General features: G+C 44.6%; 1 protein-coding gene across 3 annotated transcripts in view; it reads left to right on the forward strand.

Annotated features, from left to right (window-relative positions):
• Nucleotides 1–2272: 2272 nt before the first annotated feature.
• Nucleotides 2273–24388, forward strand: part of enah (ENAH actin regulator) — a 314323-nt gene continuing 292207 nt past the window's right edge. The window contains exon 1 of one of the 3 annotated variants that reach the window (XM_069887965.1): nucleotides 2273–2549. Coding sequence is in view for 1 of the 3 variants with exons in the window: in XM_069887966.1 (XP_069744067.1) it covers nucleotides 2545–2549 (5 nt within the window). In the remaining 2 variants the exon portion in view is untranslated. The remainder of the gene's footprint in view (nucleotides 2550–24388) is intronic. The other 2 variants (XM_069887966.1, XM_069887970.1) reach the window with 2 other exon arrangements.

A 24388-nucleotide genomic window follows, 5' to 3' on the forward strand; every position in this document is an offset into this window, starting at 1 on the left:
ACAGCACACTCCACCAAAACAGCTTGCTGACTCCAAAAATCAATTCATGAGAGATCGTATCCTGAGATGGGCCTTTCCATTTGCACCTCGTTGTGAAAATCTCCAACACAGGAGTCTATTGTCTTTGCAGACTTGTAGGCACCAGCTTATGCATAACTCTTGCATCTTAAAATTAGATCTGTTTTGAAGTGTTTGTGACCCAACTAAAAACCCCACAATCTATCTTCCAAAAACATATAATACATAATATAAAATATAATATAATCCGTCACAGTCCCTATTGTACCACCCTCCAGCACCATCCCTGGCAATGCATTTCAAGTGCCCACGACTCTCTGTGTAAAACACTTCCCCTGACATCTCCCTTAAACTTTCCTCCCCTCATTTTGTACAGATAAGACCATAAGACATAGGAGCAGAAATCAGCTATTCAACCCTTCTTGTCTGTCCTGCCATTTTAATCAGGAGCTGGATATACAGATATGTAGGATGCACAGATTTCTTCTGGTGTTTACTGGTCTCACTCTGAGAAAAAGGTGATGAATGTCCACCCTATCTATGCTTCTCATAATCTTGTAGACATGTAATATCAGCTCACTTATCTGAAGGCTGGTGGTACCATGTAACCCAGTACTACCTGTCGCATGGTCAGTTAGTTGGCAACTAAACCAGCTCTCCCTCCAGACCTCCCTGGTGAAGAGGGTGGCTAGACACCCTGCAGGATGAAAAACAAGACCTGTCATAGGGCGGACGAACCCTCTCGTAGGGTCAACAGTCATCTAGCAAACACGTGCTGTGAAGCGCAGAAAGGGCATCCCTTGCATTGAAGCTTGGTCTGGCCATTCAGTGCATTCCCCCAGCTGTCTTGGACCTCACCATGATGCTGGATCCAGGAGAGAATGTTGAGAGGGTGGGTCTGGAGCTGTGCAACCCCGTCTCACCTAAAATCCATTCACACACACGTTGTTCCTTTCCGAGGAGTGGGGTATCCTCATATCAAACCCCACAAACTGACTGAAAGGAACCATGATCATCCTATAGGATGGAGAGCCAGAAGAAGAAAAAATTACATCTATTAAATTATCTCTCATCGCCCTTCGCTCCAAAGAGAAAAGCCCCAGCTCTGTTAACCTTGCCTCATAAGACACTTTCCCCAATCCAGACAACATCCTGGTAAATCTCCTCTGCACCATCTGCATAATTTCCACATTCTTTCTGCAATGAGGTGACCAGAACTGAACATAATATTCCAAATGTCAACGTGGATTCTTTGAAAACGAGAGGTGCAGAGTGAATCTGCTTAATGCGAGCCTCTGCACGCTCAGGCTGCGCACTTCCACACGCCTGGGCTGCGAGCCTCCGGATGCTTGGGATGCACGGCTCTGCATGCTTGAGCTGCACGTCTCTGCATACTCAGTCTGTGAGCCGCCGCACGTTTGGGCTGCACATCTCTGCCCGCTGGGGCTGCACATCTCTGCCCGCTGGGGCTGCACGTCTCCGCTCGCTCCGGCTGCATGTCTCCGCCCACTCCGGCTGCATGTCTCCGCCCGCTCGGGCTGCACATCTCCACCTGCTGGGGCTGCCCATCTCTGCCCGCTGGGAATGCACATCTCCACCTGCTCGGACTGCACATCTCTGCCCGCTGGGGCTGTGAGTCTCTGCACGCTTGGGGTGCATTTCCCATCTTTGCTGAGAGGGACAGTGCTGTAGTTTTAAAACCAAAGGTGCAGAATCCTAGGCTGCCCAGCATTGTCGTTTGAGCTTTGGCAGGGCTGGGAGACGATTTCAGACCCTCACTGCAGCGAGTCTTGAAAAGGAGTGTAATGATTCCTGGCAGATGTGAGTTGTTGCAGAACTCTTGTTCGGCAGGAGCTATGAGCCTGTGGCGTGTAAAGGGTGCAATGCTAATCTATGCAATGAGGAGACATTTGTGCTCTGCAGAGCAGGAATGCCCTGTAGGTACTTGCAGAGTTGGGGCCCCGCGTGAGGCTGCAGGGCTCTATGACGAGTCCCTGCTTTGCAGGGATGCTGCGTGAGTCAATGCAGAGAGGTTTCACCACTCGTCTTTGTGGAGCAACAACGTGCGGATGGAACCCGCAGTTTCCCCTGTACGGCCACGAGAGGGCACTGCAGTCAGGAAAGTCTTGGCAGGTTGATTGACGTTCGGAGGGGACTTGACCGGGAAGCTGATTGGTCAATGGGGCCGGTTTGATTGACAGGGGGTGGGAATGGGGTGGGGAGAAGGCTGCGACCAGCCTGGGTTTGCGGTGTGTGATTGGCGGCGGCGGCGGCAGGTAACCCGCTTCCGGCGGGCGGGCGGGCGCGCGCGGGGCGACGGTTGGCCCTTCATTCTTCCAAGTTGGGAAGGCGATGTGGAGCATCGGCGGCGGCGGCCGGAGGGTCTGGAGGCGCTGACCCCCACCGTCCCGACCCGTCCCGTCCCGGGCTCGGCGAGTTGCCCGCATTGACCCTGCCGACCGTCCCCTCGGCGCGGAGAGAGCGGCCGGCGGGGACACGGAGCGGAGTCGCCGGGAAGCTGCGACCATGAGGTGAGGAAGTGGGGTCCGGCCGGCGGGGACACCTGGCATCCAGGGGGGGTCCAGAGAGGAGGGGGGATTCCAAGAGAGGAGGGGGGATTCCAAGAGAGGAGGGGGGGTCCAAGAGAGGAGGGGGGATCCAAGAGAGGAGGGGGCGTCCAGAGAGGAGGGGGGATTCCAAGAGAGGAGGGGGGATTCCAAGAGAGGAGGGGGGATTCCAAGAGAGGAGGGGGGATTCCAAGAGAGGAGGGGGGATTCCAAGAGAGGAGGGGGGGTCCAAGAGAGGAGGGGGGATCCAAGAGAGGAGGGGGCGTCCAGAGAGGAGGGGGGATTCCAAGAGAGGAGGGGGGATTCCAAGAGAGGAGGGGGGATTCCAAGAGAGGAGGGGGGATTCCAAGAGAGGAGGGGGGATTCCAAGAGAGGAGGGGGGATTCCAAGAGAGGAGGGGGGATTCCAAGAGAGGAGGGGGGATTCCAAGAGAGGAGGGGGGATTCCAAGAGAGGAGGGGGGATTCCAAGAGAGGAGGGGGGATTCCAAGAGAGGAGGGGGGATTCCAAGAGAGGAGGGGGGATTCCAAGAGAGGAGGGGGGATTCCAAGAGAGGAGGGGGGATTCCAAGAGAGGAGGGGGGATTCCAAGAGAGGAGGGGGGATTCCAAGAGAGGAGGGGGGGTCTCCAAGAGAGGAGGGGGGGTCCAAGAGAGGAGGGGGGATTCCAAGACAGGAGGGGGGGTCTCCAAGAGAGGAGGGGGGGTCCAAGAGAGGAGGGGGGGTCCAGAGAGGAGGGGGGGTCCAGAGAGGAGGGGGGCGTCCAGAGAGGAGGGGGGGTCCAGAGAGGAGGGGGGCGTCCAGAGAGGAGGGGGGCGTCCAGAGAGGAGGGGGGCGTCCAGAGAGGAGGGGGGCGTCCAGAGAGGAGGGGGGCGTCCAGAGAGGAGGGGGGCGTCCAGAGAGGAGGGGGGATTCCAAGAGAGGAGGGGGGATTCCGAGAGGAGGGGGGATTCCAAGAGAGGAGGGGGGGTCCAGAGAGGAGGGGGGCGTCCAGAGAGGAGGGGGCGTCCAGAGAGGAGGGGGGCGTCCAGAGAGGAGGGGGGCGTCCAGAGAGGAGGGGGGCGTCCAGAGAGGAGGGGGGCGTCCAGAGAGGAGGGGGGCGTCCAGAGAGGAGGGGGGCGTCCAGAGAGGAGGGGGGCGTCCAGAGAGGAGGGGGGCGTCCAGAGAGGAGGGGGGCGTCCAGAGAGGAGGGGGGCGTCCAGAGAGGAGGGGGGGCGTCCAGAGAGGAGGGGGGGCGTCCAGAGAGGAGGGGGGGGCGTCCAGAGAGGAGGGGGGGCGTCCAGAGAGGAGGGGGGGCGTCCAGAGAGGAGGGGGGGCGTCCAGAGAGGAGGGGGGGCGTCCAGAGAGGAGGGGGGGCGTCCAGAGAGGAGGGGGGGCGTCCAGAGAGGAGGGGGGGCGTCCAGAGAGGAGGGGGGGCGTCCAGAGAGGAGGGGGGGCGTCCAGAGAGGAGGGGGGGCGTCCAGAGAGGAGGGGGGGCGTCCAGAGAGGAGGGGGGGCGTCCAGAGAGGAGGGGGGGCGTCCAGAGAGGAGGGGGGGCGTCCAGAGAGGAGGGGGGGCGTCCAGAGAGGAGGGGGGGCGTCCAGAGAGGAGGGGGGGCGTCCAGAGAGGAGGGGGGGCGTCCAGAGAGGAGGGGGGCGTCCAATCAGAGAGGGGGGAAGGTAGGAGTAGAAAGGGGGATCCAATTGGGGGGGGTCCAGAGAGGGGGGAAGGTAGAGGGGGGGGGCTCGATGGGGGGAGTGGGGTTGAGAGGGGAAAGGGGGGATCCGATCGGGGGTAGAGAGGGGCGTTCGATCGGACGGGGGGGGGGGCTGGGGAGGGTTCTGATTGGAGGCGGTCATTGGGGTGGGGGTTCTGATTAGAGGCGGACATTGGGGTGGGGTTTCTGATTGGAGGCGGACATTGGGGTGGGGGTTCTGATTGGAGACGGTCATTGGGGTGGGGATTCTGATTGGAGGCGGACATTGGGGTGGGGATTCTGATTGGAGGCGGACATTGGGGTGGGGGTTCTGATTGGAGACGGTCATTGGGGTGGGGGTTCTGATTGGAGGCGGACATTGGGGTGGGGGTTCTGATTGGAGGCAGACATTGGGGTGGGGGTTCTGATTGGAGGCGGATATTGGGGTGGGGGTTCTGATTGGAGGCGGTCATTGGGGTGGGGGTTCTGATTGGAGGTGGACATTGGGGTGGGGGTTCTGATTGGAGGCGGTCATTGGGGTGGGGGTTCTGATTGGAGGCGGACATTGGGGTGGGGGTTCTGATTGGAGGCAGACATTGGGGTGGGGGTTCTGATTGGAGGCGGATATTGGGGTGGGGGTTCTGATTGGAGGCGGACATTGGGGTGGGGGTTCTGATTGGAGGCGGACATTGGGGTGGGGGTTCTGATTGGAGGTGGTCATTGGGGTGGGGTTTCTGATTGGGAGGTCAGGTTGACGAAGAGAGGGCCGGTGGGTGTAAGAGACGAGGTTTGTGGTTGGAGGTGGGTTGAGGAAGGGTCTGCTGGAAGGAGCATTCAGTGTGTGTTTTGGGGTGCGGGTTTTGTTTAGTATTTTTACTAAATTCTTACCAAATCTTGTGTCGTGTATCTTTTGAAGTTATTTTTGTGACTTTTCAGCTCTACTGTTGTAATTTAGTACAACCTTTACAGCATCTATACATGTTCAAAAATACACGTGTTTATGAAAGTGGATTTTTTTTTAGTTTTTGAAACAATTATAGGTATTAGGAAAGTAGAAATCAGCCTCTGTTTGAATTAATGAATGAAAGTCATGGTCTGAGAATTACTGTTTGAATAAGGAGTTCCATATGTTGAGGTTAGCCTTTGGAAAAAATGAATTTGAGCCTGTCCTTGTTATATTTGAAGGATAAATATAAATTTTCATCTGTTTACTGAGTATTCCAGCAAAGATGTGTATTATAGCCCATGACTCAATGCTAATTTTTCCCTACCTCACACCCATAGCCTACTATTTGTTCCTATATCCATGTGCCTATCAAAGAGTCTTTTAAATGTTGCTTTGTAACAGCCTCCACCACCATCCCTGACAATGAATTCTGGGCACCCACCACTCTGTGTATACTCGATATTTAAAAAAAAACTTAACCTCTGATGTGTCCCCTCAGCTTTCCTCCAGTTACCTTAAACAAATGTCTTTGGGTTATTGCTATTGTCGCCATGGGAAAAGCTTGCTGTCCACCCTTTCGAAGCCTTTCATTATCTTATTAAGTTACCTCTCATCCTTTGTTGCTCCAAAGAGAAAAGCCCTAGCTCAGTCAACCTTGCAGTTGAAAACTTTAGAAGGATTTACAAAAGAATCACTCGGCTCTGGGCAGGTCCTGGTGTATGTGAAGACCATGATTGTTATGCCTCTGTTTAAAGAAGGATGTCGCCAAAAGGTAGGTATCTAAAAGCCAGTTAGCTTGATGTCTGAAGTTGGGAAAATGTCTGAAGCTATCATTAAGGGAAAAATAGTGAGACGTCGGGACAGAAAATGTTCCATCAGATAGACTTGGCTTGGATTTGGGAAGGGCAGGTCTTGTTTGACAAATTTACTAGAATTCTTTGAGGATCTAATGAGATCAGTGGATATAGGTGGATGTTGTGTACTTGAATTTCCAGCAGGCATTTGATAAGGTGCTGTGTACAAGACTTGTCCACAAGATAATGACATCTGGAGGTTGGGGTAATATATAGGCATGGCTTAACAATGGAAGGCAGAGAATTGGGATAATATGGGTGTTTCTCTGTTTGGCAATCAGTGGTGAGCAGAGAGCTGCAGAATTCAGTGCTAAGCCCACAACTTTTAACGAAATATGTTGATGATTTGGAGGAAGGGACTGAGCACTGTTTATCAAAATTTGCTGACGACAAATTGAATGGGAAAAGCAAATTGCAGAGGATGTGGAGAGTCTGCAGAGAGATAGATAGGTTCATTGGGTGCCTGATAGAATGCAGTGTTGGTAAATGTCAGGTCAACCACTTTAGAAGGAAAAGTAGAAGAATAGATTATTATTTAAGTGGTGAAAAATTGCAGCATACTTTTGTGCAGAGGGACCTTGTTCATGAATACGAAAAGGTTGGTTTGCAGGTGCAGCAGGGATTGATTAGAAGAGCAAGGAGGTTTTGCTGCAACTATACCAGGTACTAATGAGACTGCATCTGGAGTACTGAGTGGAGTTCAGGTCTCCTTACTTGAGAAAAGATGAACTGGTTTTAGAGGCGGTGCAGAGGAGATTCACTTATAAGGAGAGATCGTGTTGCCTAGGACTGTACTTGCTGGAATGCAGAATGAGAGGTGATCTTGTAGAAACACAGAATGATGAAGGGAAAGATGAACAAGAGGTAGGTGACTTGTTTCCACTGGTTGGAGAGTCTAGAACTAGGGGAATGTAGCTTCATTATTTGCGGGGGGTGAGGGAGTGAGATGGAGATGAAGAAGAACTGCTAAACTAAACTGGGTGGCGGTGTGCGGTGTGAGGAGGATGTCAGGAAAATGCAGAGGGACTTGGACAGGTTGGGGGAGTGGGCTGCTGAATGGAAGATGACGTTCAATGTGAGCAAATGTGAGGTTATCCATTTTGGGGGCAATAATAGGAAAGCTGAGTATTATTTAAATGGAGACAAGCTAGGGAGTGGGGAGGTGCAAATGGATCTGGGTGTACTTGTTCACCGGTCACTGAAGACTAACATGCAGGTTCAGAAAGCTGTGAAAAAGGCAAATGGCATGTTGGCTTTCATAAAGAGGGGATTGGAGTATAGGAACAGAGATGCCCTTCTGCAGTTGTACAGGGCCCTGGTGAGACCCCACCTGGAGTATTGCGTCCAGTTCTGGTCTCCAATTTTGAGGAAGGACATACTAGCTATAGAGGGTGTGCAGCGCAGATTTACAAGGTTAGTTCCAGGGATGGCGGGGTTGACATATGCTGAAAGGCTAGAAAAACTGGACTTGTATCCGATGGAGTTTAGAAGGATGAGGGGGGACATGATTGAGGTATACAAAATCATCAGGGGGATAGACAGGGTGAAGTCGGATTACTTGTTCCCAATGATGGGGGAGACGAGGACGAGAGGGCATAGTTTAAGAATACAGGGTAGGCCCTTTAGGACGGAGATGAGAAAACATTTTTTTACCCAGAGAAGTGTGAATCTGTGGAATGCTCTGCCACAGAGGGTGGTAGAGGCAGATTCGCTGATTATGTTCAAAAGAGAGTTAGATAAGACTCGAGTGGGCAAAGGAGTTCAGGGTTATGAGGATAAGGCTGGAAAGGGGTACTGATGGTAGTGATCAGCCATGATCTGTAAAATGGCGGTGCTGGCTCGACGGGCCGAAGGGCCTACTCCAGCTCCTATTGTCTATTGTCTTTTCCCAAATAGTGGTAAATCTGTGCAATTCTCTGTTCAAGGAAGCAGGAGAGGCTGCCTCATTAAATATATTTAAGACACAGGTAGGTTTTTGTACAAAAGGAGAACTAAGGGTTATGGGGAAAAGCCAGGTGGGTGAAGCTGAGTCCACAGCCAAATCAACCGTGATCTTATTGAATGGTGGATGGTCCATCAACCATGATGGTCCATGGCTGACTCCTGCTGTTGATTTTGTTCCTATAAATGCTTCTTCAGGTGTTTTTTGGCTTCTCTTCAATATTCTTTAAATGTTCAGAACTAGAGAAGGTGATTTCTGTCCACCCCTCTCCCCAAGTTTTGAGTTAATTTGCAATGCACAGCAGCACATCTTGGTAGTCCAAGCTGCCAAATCTATTTTTATTACTTATCTGAGATGTAACGTGACCTGGTCTAGTCTTGATGCGGGGTCTTGACCTTCCCACCTTCCCCTACAGATGCTGCCTGACCTGCTGAGTTCCTCCAGCAGCTCATTTTTCTTTCTGATTCCACCATCAGCAATCAGTTCTGTCTCTTGTTCACATTTTTTTTCTATCCAAACTAATTTGCACCGCTCATTTGTGCTTCTGAACAGCATGTATTTATGACTGGTGGGTCCTTGCTTTGCTTGGGATCAGAATTAATATGTTGTCTGAAGATTTGACCTTGAAACTTGCCTGATGATTGTGACAGGAACAGGAGGTCTCTGAATCTCTGAAAACATCTGTGTTTCAAGTGAGTCATGGATGTGTTTTTGGGAAGCGGGGTGGTTAAATCTGTTTTGCCGTTCATCCACCACTTCTGATCTGCAGAAACAATGCGGCAGATGCTGGAAATCTAAAATGCAAACAGAAAATGGTAAAATTGTCAACGGGTAAGGCAGCATTTGTGGAAGTCCACACATTCTGTGTGTGTGTCTCTCTCTCTCTCATATTTAATGGTATGTGTTTGATCATTCACCATGATTTTGCATAGATCAGAGATAAAAATAAACCATATAACCATTCTTCTTTTCTTTGGCTTGGCTTCGCGGATGAAGATTTATGGAGGGGGTAAAAAGTCCACGTCAGCTGCATGCTCGTTTGTGGCTGACAAGTCCGATGCGGGACAGGCAGACACGATTGCAGCGGTTGCAGGGGAAAATTGGTGGGTTGGGGTTGGGTGTTGGGTTTTTCCTCCTTTGCCTTTTGTCAGTGAGGTGGGCTCTGCGGTCTTCTTCAAAGGAGGTTGCTGCCCGCCGAACTGTGAGGCGCCAAGATGCACGGTTTGAGGTGTTATCAGCCCACTGGCGGTGGTCAATGTGGCAGGCACCAAGAGATTTCTTTAGGCAGTCCTTGTACCTTTTCTTTGGTGCACCTCTGTCACGGTGGCCAGTGGAGAGCTCGCCATATAATACGATCTTGGGAAGGCGATGGTCCTCCATTCTGGAGACGTGACCCATCCAGCGCAGCTGGATCTTCAGCAGCGTGGACTCGATGCTGTCGACCTCTGCCATCTCGAGTACTTCGACGTTAGGGATGTAAGCGCTCCAATGGATGTTGAAGATGGAGCGGAGACAACGCTGGTGGAAGCGTTCTAGGAGCCGTAGGTGGTGCCGGTAGAGGACCCATGATTCGGAGCCGAACAGGAGTGTGGGTATGACAACGGCTCTGTATACGCTTATCTTTGTGAGGTTTTTCAGTTGGTTGTTTTTCCAGACTCTTTTGTGTAGTCTTCCAAAGGCGCTATTTGCCTTGGCGAGTCTGTTGTCTATCTCATTGTCGATCCTTGCATCTGATGAAATGGTGCAGCCGAGATAGGTAAACTGGTTGACCGTTTTGAGTTTTGTGTGCCCGATGGAGATGTGGGGGGGCTGGTAGTCATGGTGGGGAGCTGGCTGATGGAGGACCTCAGTTTTCTTCAGGCTGACTTCCAGGCCAAACATTTTGGCAGTTTCCGCAAAGCAGGACGTCAAGCGCTGAAGAGCTGACTCTGAATGGGCAACTAAAGCGGCATCGTCTGCAAAGAGTAGTTCACGGACAAGTTTCTCTTGTGTCTTGGTGTGAGCTTGCAGGCGCCTCAGATTGAAGAGACTGCCATCCGTGCGGTACCGGATGTAAACAGCGTCTTCATTGTTGGGGTCTTTCATGGCTTGGTTCAGATGTGCTCCACACCAGGGTCATGCCTAGCGTGGAATGCCACGCTGCAAGCTCAACCTTCACTTCAAGCCAAAGCCCAGGAACAATAAAGCCCCCAGAAAGAGGTTCAGTGTTGGAAACCTGCAGTCAGACGAAGCGAGAGGAAACTTCCAGGCAAACCTCAAAGCAAAGCTCTACGATGCAACCCGCCTCACGGACCCGTCCCCTGAAACCTTCTGGGATCAGTTGAAGACTACCATACTGCAATCCACTGAAGAGGTACTGGGCTTCTCCTCCAGGAAAAACAAGGACTGGTTTGACGAAAACAGCCAGGAAATCCAGGAGCTGCTGGCAAAGAAGCGAGCTGCCCACCAGGCTCACCTTACAAAGCCGTCCTGTCCAGAGAAGAAACGAGCCTTCCGTCGCGCATGCAGCCATCTTCTGCACAAACTCCGGGAGATCCAAAATGAGTAGTGGACTAGCCTCACCAAACGAACCCAGCTCAGCGCGGACATTGGCGACTTCAGGGGTTTCTACGAGGCTCTAAAGGCTGTGTACGGCCCCTCACCCCAAGTCCAAAGCCCGCTGCGCAGCTCAGACGGCAAAGTCCTCCTCAGCGACAAGATCTCCATCCTCAACCAATGGTCAGAACACTTCCAATCTCTTTTCAGTGCCAACCGCTCAGTCCAAGATTCCGCCCTGCTCCAGCTCCCTCAACAGCCCCTAAGGCTAGAGCTGGATAAGGTTCCCACCCTGGATGAGACATATAAGGCAATCGAACAACTGAAAAGTGGCAAAGCAGCAGGTATGGATGGAATCCCCCCAGAAGTCTGGAAGGCTGGCGGCAAAACTCTGCATGCCAAACTGCATGAATTTTTCAAGCTTTGTTGGGACCAAGGTAAACTGCCTCAGGATCTTCGTGATGCCACCATCATCACCCTGTACAAAAAGAAAGGCGAGAAATCAGACTGCTCAAACTACAGGGGAATCACGTTGCTCTCCATTGCAGGCAAAATCTTCGCTAGGATTCTACTAAATAGAATAATACCTAGTGTCGCCGAGAATATTCTCCCAGAATCACAGTGCGGCTTTCGCGCAAACAGAGGAACTACTGACATGGTCTTTGCCATCAGACAGCTCCAAGAAAAGTGCAGAGAACAAAACAAAGGACTCTACATCACCTTTGTTGACCTCACCAAAGCCTTCGACACCGTGAGCAGGAAAGGACTTTGGCAAATACAAGAGTGCATCGGATGTCCCCCAAAGTTCCTCAACATGATTATCCAACTGCACGAAAACCAACAAGGTCGGGTCAGATACAGCAATGAGCTCTCTGAACCCTTCTCCATTAACAATGGCGTGAAGCAAGGCTGTGTTCTCGCACCAACCCTCTTTTCAATCTTCTTCAGCATATAACCATTAAACATTTCCTATTTATCCATTATTGTTCAATAAGCCAAACTAAAGTATTTGAATTTACTTTTATGCAACAACAAAATGGAAACTCGGAATTCTTCCCCAAAAGCAAGTTTTGATGATTCTTAATGAAGGAATAGTTCCTGAACAACTAACTCAAGTTTTAACATATAGAACATTACAGTACAGGCATTCAGTTCATGATGTTTTGCCGACCGATTATAAACTTACTCAACAATCTAAACCTTCCCTACGTCACAGCCATAGCCCTCTACTTTTCTTGCAACCTTGTGCCTGAGTCTTTTAAATGGCCCTATTGTACCAGCCTTCACTACCACCCCTGGCAATGCACTCCAGGCACCCACAACTCTGTTATTTAAAAAAAAAACTGCTTACCCCTGATGTCTCCCCTACACTTTCCTCATTTCACCTTAAACAGATGTCCTCTGGTATTTGCTACTTTTTCCCTGGAAAAAAGGTGCTGACTATCAACCCTATCTTTGCTCCTGTAATCATCAAGACCTCTTTGAAGTCATCTTTCTTCGCTCCAAAAAGATAAGCCCTAGTTCTGTTAACCTTGCCTCATAAAACATGTTCTTCAATCCACGCAATATACTGGTAAATCTGTATCCTCTCAAAAGGTTCCACATCCTTCCTGTAATGCGGCAACCAAGTGTGGTCCATCCAGAGTTTTGTAGAGCTGCACCATTAACTTAATCCCCAAACTAATGAAGAACAGTAAGGCTTAAGGCTTCTGAACTACACTATCAACCTATGCGGCAATTTAAAAACACAAGGTTCCTCTTCTTCCACACTGTTAAGAATCCTGCCATTGACCATGTACTTTGTTTTCAAGGTTTATTTTTTAAAATGCATCACTTCACACTTATCAGGATTGAACTCCATCTGCCACTTCTCTGCCCAACTTTGCTTCCTGTCTATAACATAACAATTACAGCACGGAAACAGGCCATTAGGCCCTTCTAGTCCGCACCGAACCAAACACCCCTTTCTAGTCCCACCTCCCTGCACAATGCCCATAACCCTCCATCTTCTTCTCATCCATATACCTGTCCAACCTTTTCTTAAATAATACAATTGACTCCGCCGCCACTATTTCTCCCGGAAGATCATTCCACACAGCTACCACTCTCTGAGTCAAGAAGTTCTCCCTCATGTTACCTCTAAACCTCTGCCCCTTAATTCTTAACTCATGTCCTCTTGTTTTAAACTTTCCTCCTCTTAACGGAAATAGTCTATCCACATCCATTCTGTCTATCCCTTTCATAATCTTAAATACTTCTATCAAATCCCCTTTCAACCTTCTACGCTCCAAAGAATAAAGACCCAATCTGTCCAATCTCTCCCCATACTCCAGATGCTTAAACCCAGGCAACATTCTGGTAAACCTTCTCTGCACTCTCTCCACTCTGTTTATATCCTTCCTATAATTAGGCGACCAGAACTGCACACAGAACTCCAAATTAGGCCGCACCAACGTCTTATACAATCTCAACATCACCTCCAAACTCCTATATTCCATGCAATGATTGATAAAGGCCAGCATACTAAAAGCCTTCTTCACCACCCTATTCACGTGAGTTTCTACCTTCAGGGAACGATGTACCGTTACTCCTAAATCTTTCTGCTCTTCTGTATTTATTCCTCAATGCTCTCCCATTTACCACATATGTCCTGTTCTGATTCTTCTTACCAAAATGAAGCACCTCACACTTATCAGCATTAAATTCCATCTGCCATTTTTCAGCCCACTTTTCTAAGCAGCCCAAATCCCTCTGCAATCCTTGAAAACCTTCTTCATTATCCACTATTCCACCTATCTTAGTATCGTCTGCATATTTACTAATCCAATTCACCACCCCATCATCTAGATCATTAATGTATATAACGAACAACAATGGGCCCAATACAGATCCTTGAGGCACACCACTGGTCACCGGCCTCCAACCTGACAGACAATTATCCACTACCACTCTCTGGCCTCTTCCTTTCAGCCAATGTTCAATCCATTTGACTATCTTAAAATTTATACCTAAAGACTGCACCTTCCTAACTAACCTTCCATGTGGTACCTTATCGAAGGCCTTACTGAAGTCCATATAGACAACATCCACTGCGCTACCCTCATCCACATTCCTAGTCACCTCTTCAAAAAATTCAATCAGATTGGTCAAACATGACCTTCCTCCCACAAATCCATGTTGAGTGCTCCTGATCAGACCCTGTCTATCCAGATGTTTATAAGTACTATCTCTAAGAATTTTCTCCATTAATTTACCTACCACGGACGTCAAACTTACAGGCCGATAGTTGCCAGGCTTCCTCCTTTAACCCTTTTTAAATAACGGAACCACATCCTCTTGTAACCTATGGCAACCTTCCACACTATCCACATCTCCAACCTTCTTTAGCAGCAGGTCTATGATGGCTCTCTGGCATGAGAGGGGCATCTCTCTAATAGCCAGGCTTTTGCCTAGGACAAGTGAAGAACATCCCAAAACATATGGAAGGACACAACAGTCAGGCCATCTTTGCACCATAATTGATGGGAATTACTGCACAATGTCCAAACTGGAAGACTGAAATAAGGCTCCTTTTAAGTATTTTCCCCTTATGAAATAGACCAGTCCCAGTATTTATAGTTCCTGGGTTGTGCAAAGTACCTCTGGTATCTGGCACCTATGGGGATTGATAGATGGTGGATGTGTATTTTCCAGTTGTTTGAGACTCACTCTCACAATGCATAACTAATACATCTCCATTAAGAATAAAAGTTGAAAAGGCAAAAGACAAAAATTCTATACTTAGACTGAACAAACTTCCCCTGCATGAATATATAAACCTTAAAGCATTTTACTTTATTTTCAGTCACATTCTTTGAAAACATTTAACTGTCGCTGCATCTAAGCAGGGATAAGGAGACACTTTTGGAGAGTCACCCATCTAAGCAGCATCAACCAGCTCTTCATCCTGGGTGATGCCATTGCGGTTTCACACAACTTTATTCAAACACCTGCTATGAGCAAAGCACGACCAAGGCACTCCACTGGCTGAATATTTGCTCCCATTGTCACTAGTATATGTTACTTCAAAGAACATTTGCTTTTACAATTTTAAAAGTATGCATTTTTAACCTATTATTTTATTCTTATTTATTTTAATTTTAAAATTTACTTTCCCTTTTTTTTCCCGTTTGCTTGAATTCCAGATACCAAGATTTTATTGTGCTCTATTTTGCCTTTTTGGATGGCCATTTTGCTGAATTTGCTTTTCTTGAACTGGCTGGCCACAAGGAATGGCTACTTCCAGAGCTCATGTTGCAGCTGTTAAGTGGTTCTTGAATTTTTATGTATGCTGAAATATTAAGGCCTAAATCTCTGTTAGATTTACTCCTCGTGGCAGTTGATATTGAATAAGGTCGTAGTTCCTGGCTTGAATGATATTTGTGAAGGTCTGATTGCAGTTCTCAAGTTAAATTTGAGATGATAGGAAATTTGGGAGCATGTAAAATAAAAGTGAAGATTGAATTTAAACTGGACAAATGTTGATGCATATTTAAAAGCTATTTTCAAAAGGAATTAGAATTCATTATATGACTCTTCAATAATTAACCAGTGGTTTGCTGATAACATTGGGAATTTGAAAATGTTTTGCATGCATATGGTCATAAGATCAGAAGAAATAGCAGCAGGTAAATGTTGTTTGACTTCAAGTGGTGCCACTGAATAAATTGTGGCTGTTCTTTTACTTTCCTGTTGATTTTCTACCCCAGCATCATATCTCTTGATACCTTTAATATTCTGATTTCTGTTTTGAATATCCACAATGCTGGAACCTCCAGGATAACTTTTCTTTCCTCTAGATGAAGAAATTAGTTTTAAATAGCCCATGTCTTGTTTTGAGATTGTCCCCCCCCCTGGTTCTTGACATCCTAGTCATGGAAACATTAACTTGCATTTTTCTTGTTATGCCATCTAACAGTATTGTATGGTTCAATAAGATCTTTTTATTGAAGAATACTTGAAAAAGAATGTATGCAATCTGAGGAATTAGATGAATTTTTGCTGCCCTCTGGTATGTTCTTGTATGGGGAGAGAGAAATCTTTGGCCGATGCTGAAATCTACTGGAGGAACTCAGCAGGTCAAGCAGCATCAAATGGGAGCAAATAAGGGCCAAATGGAGTTTTGGGAGATGACCTCTGCTGTGGAGCTCTTGGTTTAAAAAGGGCAGTAGAATTGGGTGAGCTGTGCATCTTGCATCATTGGTCAGGAAATTATCATAAAAGATTCTTGTGGATAGGATCTCATCACATCATGGAAAGAATTTTTTATCAGGAATAGTCAGGATGGCTTTGTGTGGATTAAGTTAGGTGTTATGAACTGAGTTTTGAGGAGATGACAATTATTGATGAGGATAAGCAAGTGGATGTTGTCTTTAGTGAAGCTTTTGACAAGGTCTCTCATGGTAGGTTAATTCTGTAGCAAATGTGTCACAGTGCGAAGTGAAGAACGAGAAAATGATCAGACGTAGTCAAGTCGAAGTTCAGTAAAAGTCATTTACTCAAACAGTCATGCGCAGCTTTTTAAAGCCCGCAAGTTCCAAATTATTTTAATCGCATTGAGACGTCATACGTAACTTGGAACCTCCCAAGCCAGTTCAGTTAAGCCGCTACATGCCCCCCCCCCCCCCACAAGAACTAGCAATGGGAGACTATTACCTCTGGTGCCATTATTGTCCACCGCTCTTGGACAGTCATTCAGGCCTTTGCATCGGGGTTGGTGGCAAGAGCCAATCAAGGGCAAGATGAGCTGGATTTAGGCAGTCCATTGTAAAAGTCTCTGGATGCCCCCCAATGACCAGTACACAAGTTGTACGATTGTTTCGTAGCACTCTGAAGGAGCCCTCATACAGCCTCTGTATGAGTGGCCCACGTGGACCTCTATGCACAAACACAAACTCTCAGTCCTGGAGTTCCTTTGGGATGAAAGGTGATTATCCTTCCCTTGACTTGGGAATTGGGGTCAATTTTCCAAGCCACTCCCGCAGTCTGCTTAAGACTTCAGTCGGTGGCACCTCCTGTCCATGTGCTGCAGGCACGCACACCTCAGGTCCAATGAGCAGGGCTCCATAAACCAACCTGGTCGATGAGGATTTGAGATCCTCCTTGGGTGCCATTCTTATTCCCAGGAGGATTCAGGGCAGCTCATCCGCCCAGTCAGATCCCCGCAGGTGGGACATCAGTGCGGCCTTCATGTGCCTATGGAACCGCTCTACTAGGCCATTTGACTGCTGGTGGTAGGCTGTTGTGTGGTGAAGCTGCTTTTCCACCAGTCGCAACAAAACATCCCAGAGTGTGGAGGTAAACTTTGGGCCTCTGTCAGAGGTGACATGTGTGGGTAGGCTGAATCGAGATGCCCAGGCAGAAATAAAAACTCTGGTGCATGAATCAGTCGATGAGTTTGTCATTGGAACTGACTTTGGTCACCTAGTGAATCTGTCGATGACATCTGAAGCAGGCTGACAATGTTGACCTGCATGTGGTTGAATCTGCATTGCGGTGACTGGAAAGGCTGAAGTGGCACCTTCACGTGCGTTTGCAGATTGGCCATCCATGCATGTCTTTGCCAGTACGTGACCTGCTTTTTGAGTCCATGCCATACAAACTTGTTGGATCAGGTGGACCATCGCTCGATTGGAGGGGTGGGACAGTCCATGAATGGCATAGAAAATGCAATGTCTCCACGCAGCAGGGACAATAGGGCGAGGCTGTCCTGTGGAAATGTTGCACAGGAGATGGTACCTTGTGGCCCAAAGGCTACATCCTTGAGTTGAAGGCTCATGATAGCAGTTCTCTAAGGGGAAAGTTCGTTGTCTTTGCACTGAGCTTTTGTGAGCGCCATGCAGTCTACACCTGTAAAAAAGGGCACATATTGCTTGAACAAAGGAGCGGAACAGGGCATCAGCCACCATGTTTCTCATACTAGAGATGTGTTTAATCCTGATTGAAAACTCGGACACATAAGATAGGTGGCTTTGCTGGCAGGCTGACCATGGATCTAATAGAGAAAGCGAATGTTAGCAGTTTTTGTTCAGTAAAAACTGAAGTCCCTGCCTTCCAAAAAGTAGTGTAAGTGTCTGACCGCTAGGTACAACGCCAGCAGTTCCCCATCGAATGTGCTGTATTTCTTTTCTGGAGGGCGAAGGTGCCTGCTAATAAACGCTAGAGGCTTCCATTGTCTATTGATGTACTGATCCAAGACCCCACCTACTGCAGTGCCAGATGCATCTATCATCAAGACAGTTGGTGCATCCAGTATTGCCTTCGCTGGGACATCTTTGGCCTGCTGGAATGCTACCATCGTCTCCTCTGTCCATTTGAGTTCTTTGGTACTGTTGGATATGAGGTCGAAGAGGGGTTTCATAATATGAGCAGCAGAAGGTAGAAAGCGACGACAGAAATTGACCGCCTCCACAAATTTCAGGAGTCCTTTGATCATATTGGACCTTGCAAATTTGAGGATGGCTTCAAGCTTTCTAGGCAATGGAACGACACTCCAGCTGCTGATATGATGTCCCAAGAAGTCGATAGAGGATTGCCCAAATTTGTACTTGGCAGGGTTCACAGTTAGCCCGAACTTCTGTCGTCGGCAGCAGAGTAAATGCAGATGATGCAGGTGCTCTTTGTCAAAGTGGCTGGTGACAAGTACATCCATGCCACACCCCACTGTGGCCATTAGTCACTGGTATTTTTGTGCAGTATTTGAGCCCAAAAGATATTCTCAAAAAATTCGAATGGTGTTATGATGGCAGTCTTGGGCACATCCTCTGGGTTTACAGGATGAGAAGAGAACTGAGGCCTACTTTGATGACAAAGTAGGGAGTCTACACTTGGACTGCTCCACACCTGAGTGATCCTCTTGAAGAACCCTCTGCAGACTTCACTCATTGGCTACAACATATAGATAATGTTAGAGAAGAACTTGGAGCTGAACTGCACATGCACAGTGTGGTAAAACACAAAGAAAGCATTACTGGGAGTAGGGCCACAAAGCATCAAGAAGTTGAGGACCTCTACCTCAGTGCTGGATAAAGAAGAATCAGGCTCCAGAGGAGGATCTGTAAGTGAAGAACAATAACAACAGCAGGAAGAGGTAATTAAAGAGGTTAAAACTATTTCACAGGCTAAAGTAGAAGATTTAACCACAATTATAATGTATCAGTTTAAAATAATAAAAGGGGAAATGAACGAAGGATTGAAGGGAATAAAGAAATGAAAGGGGAAACTAATAAAGTGTTGGAGGTTGTGAATAAAATGAAGACGAAATTGGAGAAAATGGATGAGAAAATTACAAGAGTACAAGAGGAAATGCAACACATTAACTGTGGAAAATACAGCTACTGGTTTAATTATAGTGAATCAAAAGCTTCTAGAGAAAGTGGATGTATTGGAAAACGTCAGCAGAAGGAATATTAGTAAAATTCTGGAAGAAAAAGAAGGTCCAGATCCTTGAAGTTTTGGGAGAGCAAAATTTTGAAAGTTCAATCGAAATTGAAAGAGTACATAGAGATCTGAGAAAAAAACCTCTTCCCAATCAGAGACCGCATTCTGTATTAATTACATTTTTACGTTATCAAGGCACTTAAAAGGTTTTAAGTCTTGCTATGAAAGGGACAAGGGAACGGCAGGGCCCACTTCATTGGGATGGAAATAGAATTTTATTTTTTTATCCTGACCTGAATGAAGATCTTTTTTTAAAAATTTTTTATTTTTAATTTTTCACACCATAAACCACATTAACCATGATACATACTTTTTCCTTTTCAAATATATACAGTGCCATTTTCTCCCCCCCCCCCTCCTCCCATCCCACCCTCCCTACCTCCCCCCTCCCGTCCATTTAAAGTACAAAATCTAGGATACATTAAACCAGTCAAACAATGTTGTCATTCAATAAAAATAAACAAGAAATTCCACTGAGTCAATTCTTTTCATTTCCTTCTCCTTTCGTTAATTTAGGTAGTGAATGTCCCCGATAGGTTTTCGCTATTGTGTTTCATGTAAGGCTCCCATATTTGTTCAAATATTTCAATATTATTTCTTAAACTATATGTTATTTTTTCTAATGGAATACATTTATTCATTTCTATATACCATTGTTGTATTTTCAAATTATCTTCCGATTTCCAGGTTGACATAATACATTTTTTGGCTACGGCTAGAGATATCTTAACAAATCTTTTTTGTGCATCCTCCAAATCAATTCCAAATTCTTTGTTTTTTATGTTACTTCAGAGGAAGATCTCTGGATTCTTTGGTATATTGTTTTCTGTAATTTTATTTAATATTTGGTTTAGATCTTCCCAAAATTTTTCTACTTTCTCACATGTCCAGATTGCATGAATTGTTGTTCCCATTTCTTTTTTACATCGAAAACATCTATCAGATACTGTTGGGTCCCATTTATTTAACTTTTGAGGTGTAATGTATAGCCTGTATATCCAGTTATATTGTATCATACGTAACCTCGTATTTATTGTATTTCTCATCGTTCCAGAACATAACTTCTCCCATGTTTCCTTTTTTATCTTTATATTTAAATCTTGTTCCCATTTTTGTTTAGTTTTACCATTTGTTTCCTCATTCTCCTTTTCTTGCAGTTTAATATACATATTTGTTATAAATCTTTTGATTATCATTGTATCTGTAATCACATATTCAAAGTTACTTCCCTCTGGTAAACTCAGACTGCTTCCTAATTTGTCCTTCAAGTAGGATCTCAATTGGTAATATGCCAGCACTGTATCTTGAGTTATATTGTATTTATCTTTCATTTGTTCAAAAGATAATAATCTATTTCCTGAAAAACAATTTTCTATTCTTTTGATCCCTTTTTTCTCCCATTCTCTAAAGGAAAGGTTATCTATTGTAAAAGGGAGTAACTTGTTTTGCGTCAATATTAGTTTTGGTAATTGATAATTTGTTTTATTTCTTTCTACATGAATCTTCTTCCAAATATTGAGTAGATGATGTACTACTGGAGAACTTCCATGTTGTACCAATTTTTCATCCCGTTTATATAATATGTGTTCAGGTATCTTTTCCCCTATTTTATCTAATTCTAATCTAGTCCAATCTGGCTTTTCACTTGTTTGATAAAAATCTGATAAGTATCTTAATTGTGAGGCTCTATAATAATTTTTAAAGTTTGGCAGTTGTAAGCCTCCTTGTTTATACAATTCTGTTAATTCATTTAGTGCTATCCTCGGTTTCCCCCCTTTCCATAAAAATTTCCTTATTATTTTCTTTAACTCTTTGAAGAATTTCTCTGTCAGGTGTATTGGCAATGCCTGAAATAGGTATAATATCCTTGGAAAAATGTTCATTTTAATACAGTTTATCCGTCCTATTAGTGTTAGTGGTAAATCTTTCCAATGCTCAAAATCGTCCTGTAATTTTTTCATTAGTAGATAATAATTGAGTTTATATAGTTGGCCGAGATTTTTATTTATTTGTATACCTAGGTATCTTATTGCTTGCATTTGCCATCTGAATGGTGATTCCTTCTTAAATTTTGAGAAATCCGCATTATTCATAGGCATTGCTTCACTTTTATTTACGTTAATCTTGTAACCCGACGCTTCTCCATATTCCTTCAATTTCTTATATAATTCTTTTATTGATAGTTCTGGTTCTGTTAAGTATACTATAACATCATCCTCAAATAAACTGATTTTATATTCCTTGTCTTTTATTTTTATCCCTTTTATATTATTTTCTGTTCTTATCAATTCTGCTAGTGGTTCTATAGCTAACACAAACAATAAAGGTGATAGTGGGCATCCCTGCCGTGTTGACCTGCTTAAGTTAAATTGCTTTGATACATATCCATTTACTGTCACTCTCGCCAATGGTCCCTTATATAATGTTTTAATCCAATTAATATACTTCTCTGGTAAACTGAATTTTTGCAATACTTTGAATAAATAATTCCATTCTACTCTGTCAAAGGCCTTCTCTGCGTCTAAAGCAACTGCTACTGTTGGCGCTTTACTCCCTTCTACTGCATGAATTAAGTTAATAAATTTACAAATATTGTCTGTTGTGCGTCTTTTTTTAATAAATCCAGTTTGGTCTAGATTTACCATTTTCGGTACATACTCTGCTAATCTGTTTGCTAATAGTTTAGCTATTATCTTATAATCTGTGTTAAGTAAAGATATTGGTCTATATGTCTCTGGTGCGAGTGAATCTTTCCCTTGCTTTAGTATTACTGTTTTACATGAATCTGGTAAGCTTTGTGTTTTATCAATCTGGTTGATTACTTCCAGGAGGGGAGGAATTAATAAATCTTTAAATGTTTTATAGAATTCTATTGGGAATCCATCCTCTCCTGGCGTCTTATTATTTGGTAATTTTTTTATTATCTCTTGTATTTCTACTATTCCAAATGGTTCTGTTAATTTATTTTGTTCCTCTATTTGTAGTTTTGGTAGTTCAATTTTAGTTAGAAATTCATCTATTTTCCCTTCTTTCCCTTCGTTTTCAGTTTGGTATAATTGTTCATAGAATTCTCTAAAGTTTTCCTTGATCTCCTTTGGATTATATGTGATTTGTTTGTCTTTTTTCCTTGATGCCAATACCATTTTTTTTAGCTTGTTCTGTCTTAAGCTGCCATGCAAGAATTTTGTGCGTTTTTTTCTCTAGTTCATAATACTTCTGTTTTGTCTTCATTATGTTCTTCTCCACCTTATATGTTTGTAGTGTTTCATATTTTATTTTTTTTATCCGCCAATTCTCTTCTTTTAGTTGTATCTTCCTTCATTGCTAATTCTTTTTCTATATTTACTATTTCCCTTTCCAACTGCTCTGTTTCCTGGTTATAGTCCTTCATCTTGGTTACATAACTTATTATTTGCCCTCTAATGAACGCTTTCATTGCATCCCATAGTATAAACTTATCTTTCACTGATTCCGTGTTTATTTCAAAATACATTTTAATTTGTCTTTTAATGAATTCTCTAAAATCCTGCCTTTTGAGTAACATGGAGTTTAATCTCCATCTATACATTCTTGGAGGGATGTCCTCTAACTTTACTGTCAGTATTAAGGGTGAATGGTCCGATAATATTCTAGATTTATATTCTGTTTTTCCAACTCTATCTTGCATACGAGCTGATAACAAAAATAGGTCTATTCTTGATAGATAGGTTTTATGTCTAGCCGAGTAATATGAATATTCCTTTTCCTTTGGGTGTTGTTTCCTCCATATATCCAAAAGTTGCATTTCTTCCATCGATTTAATTATAAATTTGGTTACTTTGTTCTTTCTGTTAATTTTTTTCCCAGTTTTGTCCATATTTGAATCCAAATTCAGGTTGAAATCCCCTCCTATTAATATGTTCCCTTGCGTATCTGCTACCTTCAAAAAAATATCTTGCATAAACTTTTGATCTTCTTCGTTAGGTGAATATACATTGAGTAGATTCCAAAACTCCGAATATATCTGACATTTTATCATTACATATCTCCCTGCTGGATCTATTATTTCCTCTTCTATTTTAATTGGCACATTTTTACTAATTAATATAGCTACTCCTCTTGCTTTTGAATTATACGACGCTGCTATTACGTGTCCTACCCAATCTCTCTTTAATTTCTTGTGCTCCAATTCAGTTAAATGTGTTTCTTGCACAAATGCTATATCAATTTTTTCTTTTTTCAGTAAATTTAGCAGTTTCTTCCTTTTAATTTGGTTATGTATTCCGTTAATATTTAAAGTCATATAGTTCAGCGTAGCCATTTTATACTTTGTTTATCTTCCCTTTCCGTTTCTCCATCATTACCTTTCCTTCTTATCCATTTCTGCTTTCTTGTTTTGAACACTTTATAAGACAACATTTCTAAAACATCAAACATTTTCCCTATTCTCCTATTTAAAACTTCTTTAACCCCAATCTCCCCTTCCCCTCCTGAGTTGTCCTTTATCCCTTGTCGGACAACCACATCTCCCCTCTCCATTTGGATTTGCGAATTCACTCGCAAACGTCAGCTGATTTTGCAGTGACCGTAACTCCTCCCCACCCAGCCCCCCCCAGAAAAGATTTCAATTTTCATATGTAACAAAGGTCACTCTTTTAATTCCCTCCTTATTCCCTCTATTCCATTTCCCTCCCTTATTAATTCTTGTAATACTCTATATATTTTCCTCCAAATACGGATACATTCATGTATGCACACTATATATATATACCCCTTTACACACAAATATAGATCGTGGTCATTTTTACTCTTATTACATGTCTTCATCTCTCTGCTTGTTTTGTAGTTGTTCTGCAAATTTCCTTGCTTCCTCTGGATCCGAGAATAGCCTGTTTTGTTGCCCTGGAATAATTATTTTAAGTACCGCTGGGTACCTTAACATAAATTTATATCCTTTTTTCCATAAGATCGTTTTCGCTGTATTGAACTCCTTCCTCTTCTTCAGGAGTTCAAAACTTATGTCTGGATAGAAAAAATTTTTTTGACCTTTATATTCCAGTGGCTTTTTGTCCTCTTACTTTCTTCATTGCTTTCTCCAATATATTTTCTCTTGTTGTATATCTTAAGAATTTTACTAAAATGGATCTTGGTTTTTGCTGCGGTTGTGGTTTCGGGGCTAAAGTTCTATGTGCCCTCTCTATTTCCATTTCTTCCTGTAATTCTGGTCTTCCCAGGACCATGGGGATCCAATCTTTTATAAATTCTCTCATATTCTTGCCTTCTTTATCTTCCTTAAGGCCCACTATCTTTATATTATTTTTTCTATTATAGTTTTCTATTATATCTATCTTCTGAGCTAACAGCTCCTGTGCCTCTTTAACTTTTTTATTAGATTC

This window comes from Narcine bancroftii, chromosome 6 (genome assembly GCF_036971445.1).
Source record: "Narcine bancroftii isolate sNarBan1 chromosome 6, sNarBan1.hap1, whole genome shotgun sequence".
Lineage (NCBI taxonomy): Eukaryota > Metazoa > Chordata > Chondrichthyes > Torpediniformes > Narcinidae > Narcine > Narcine bancroftii.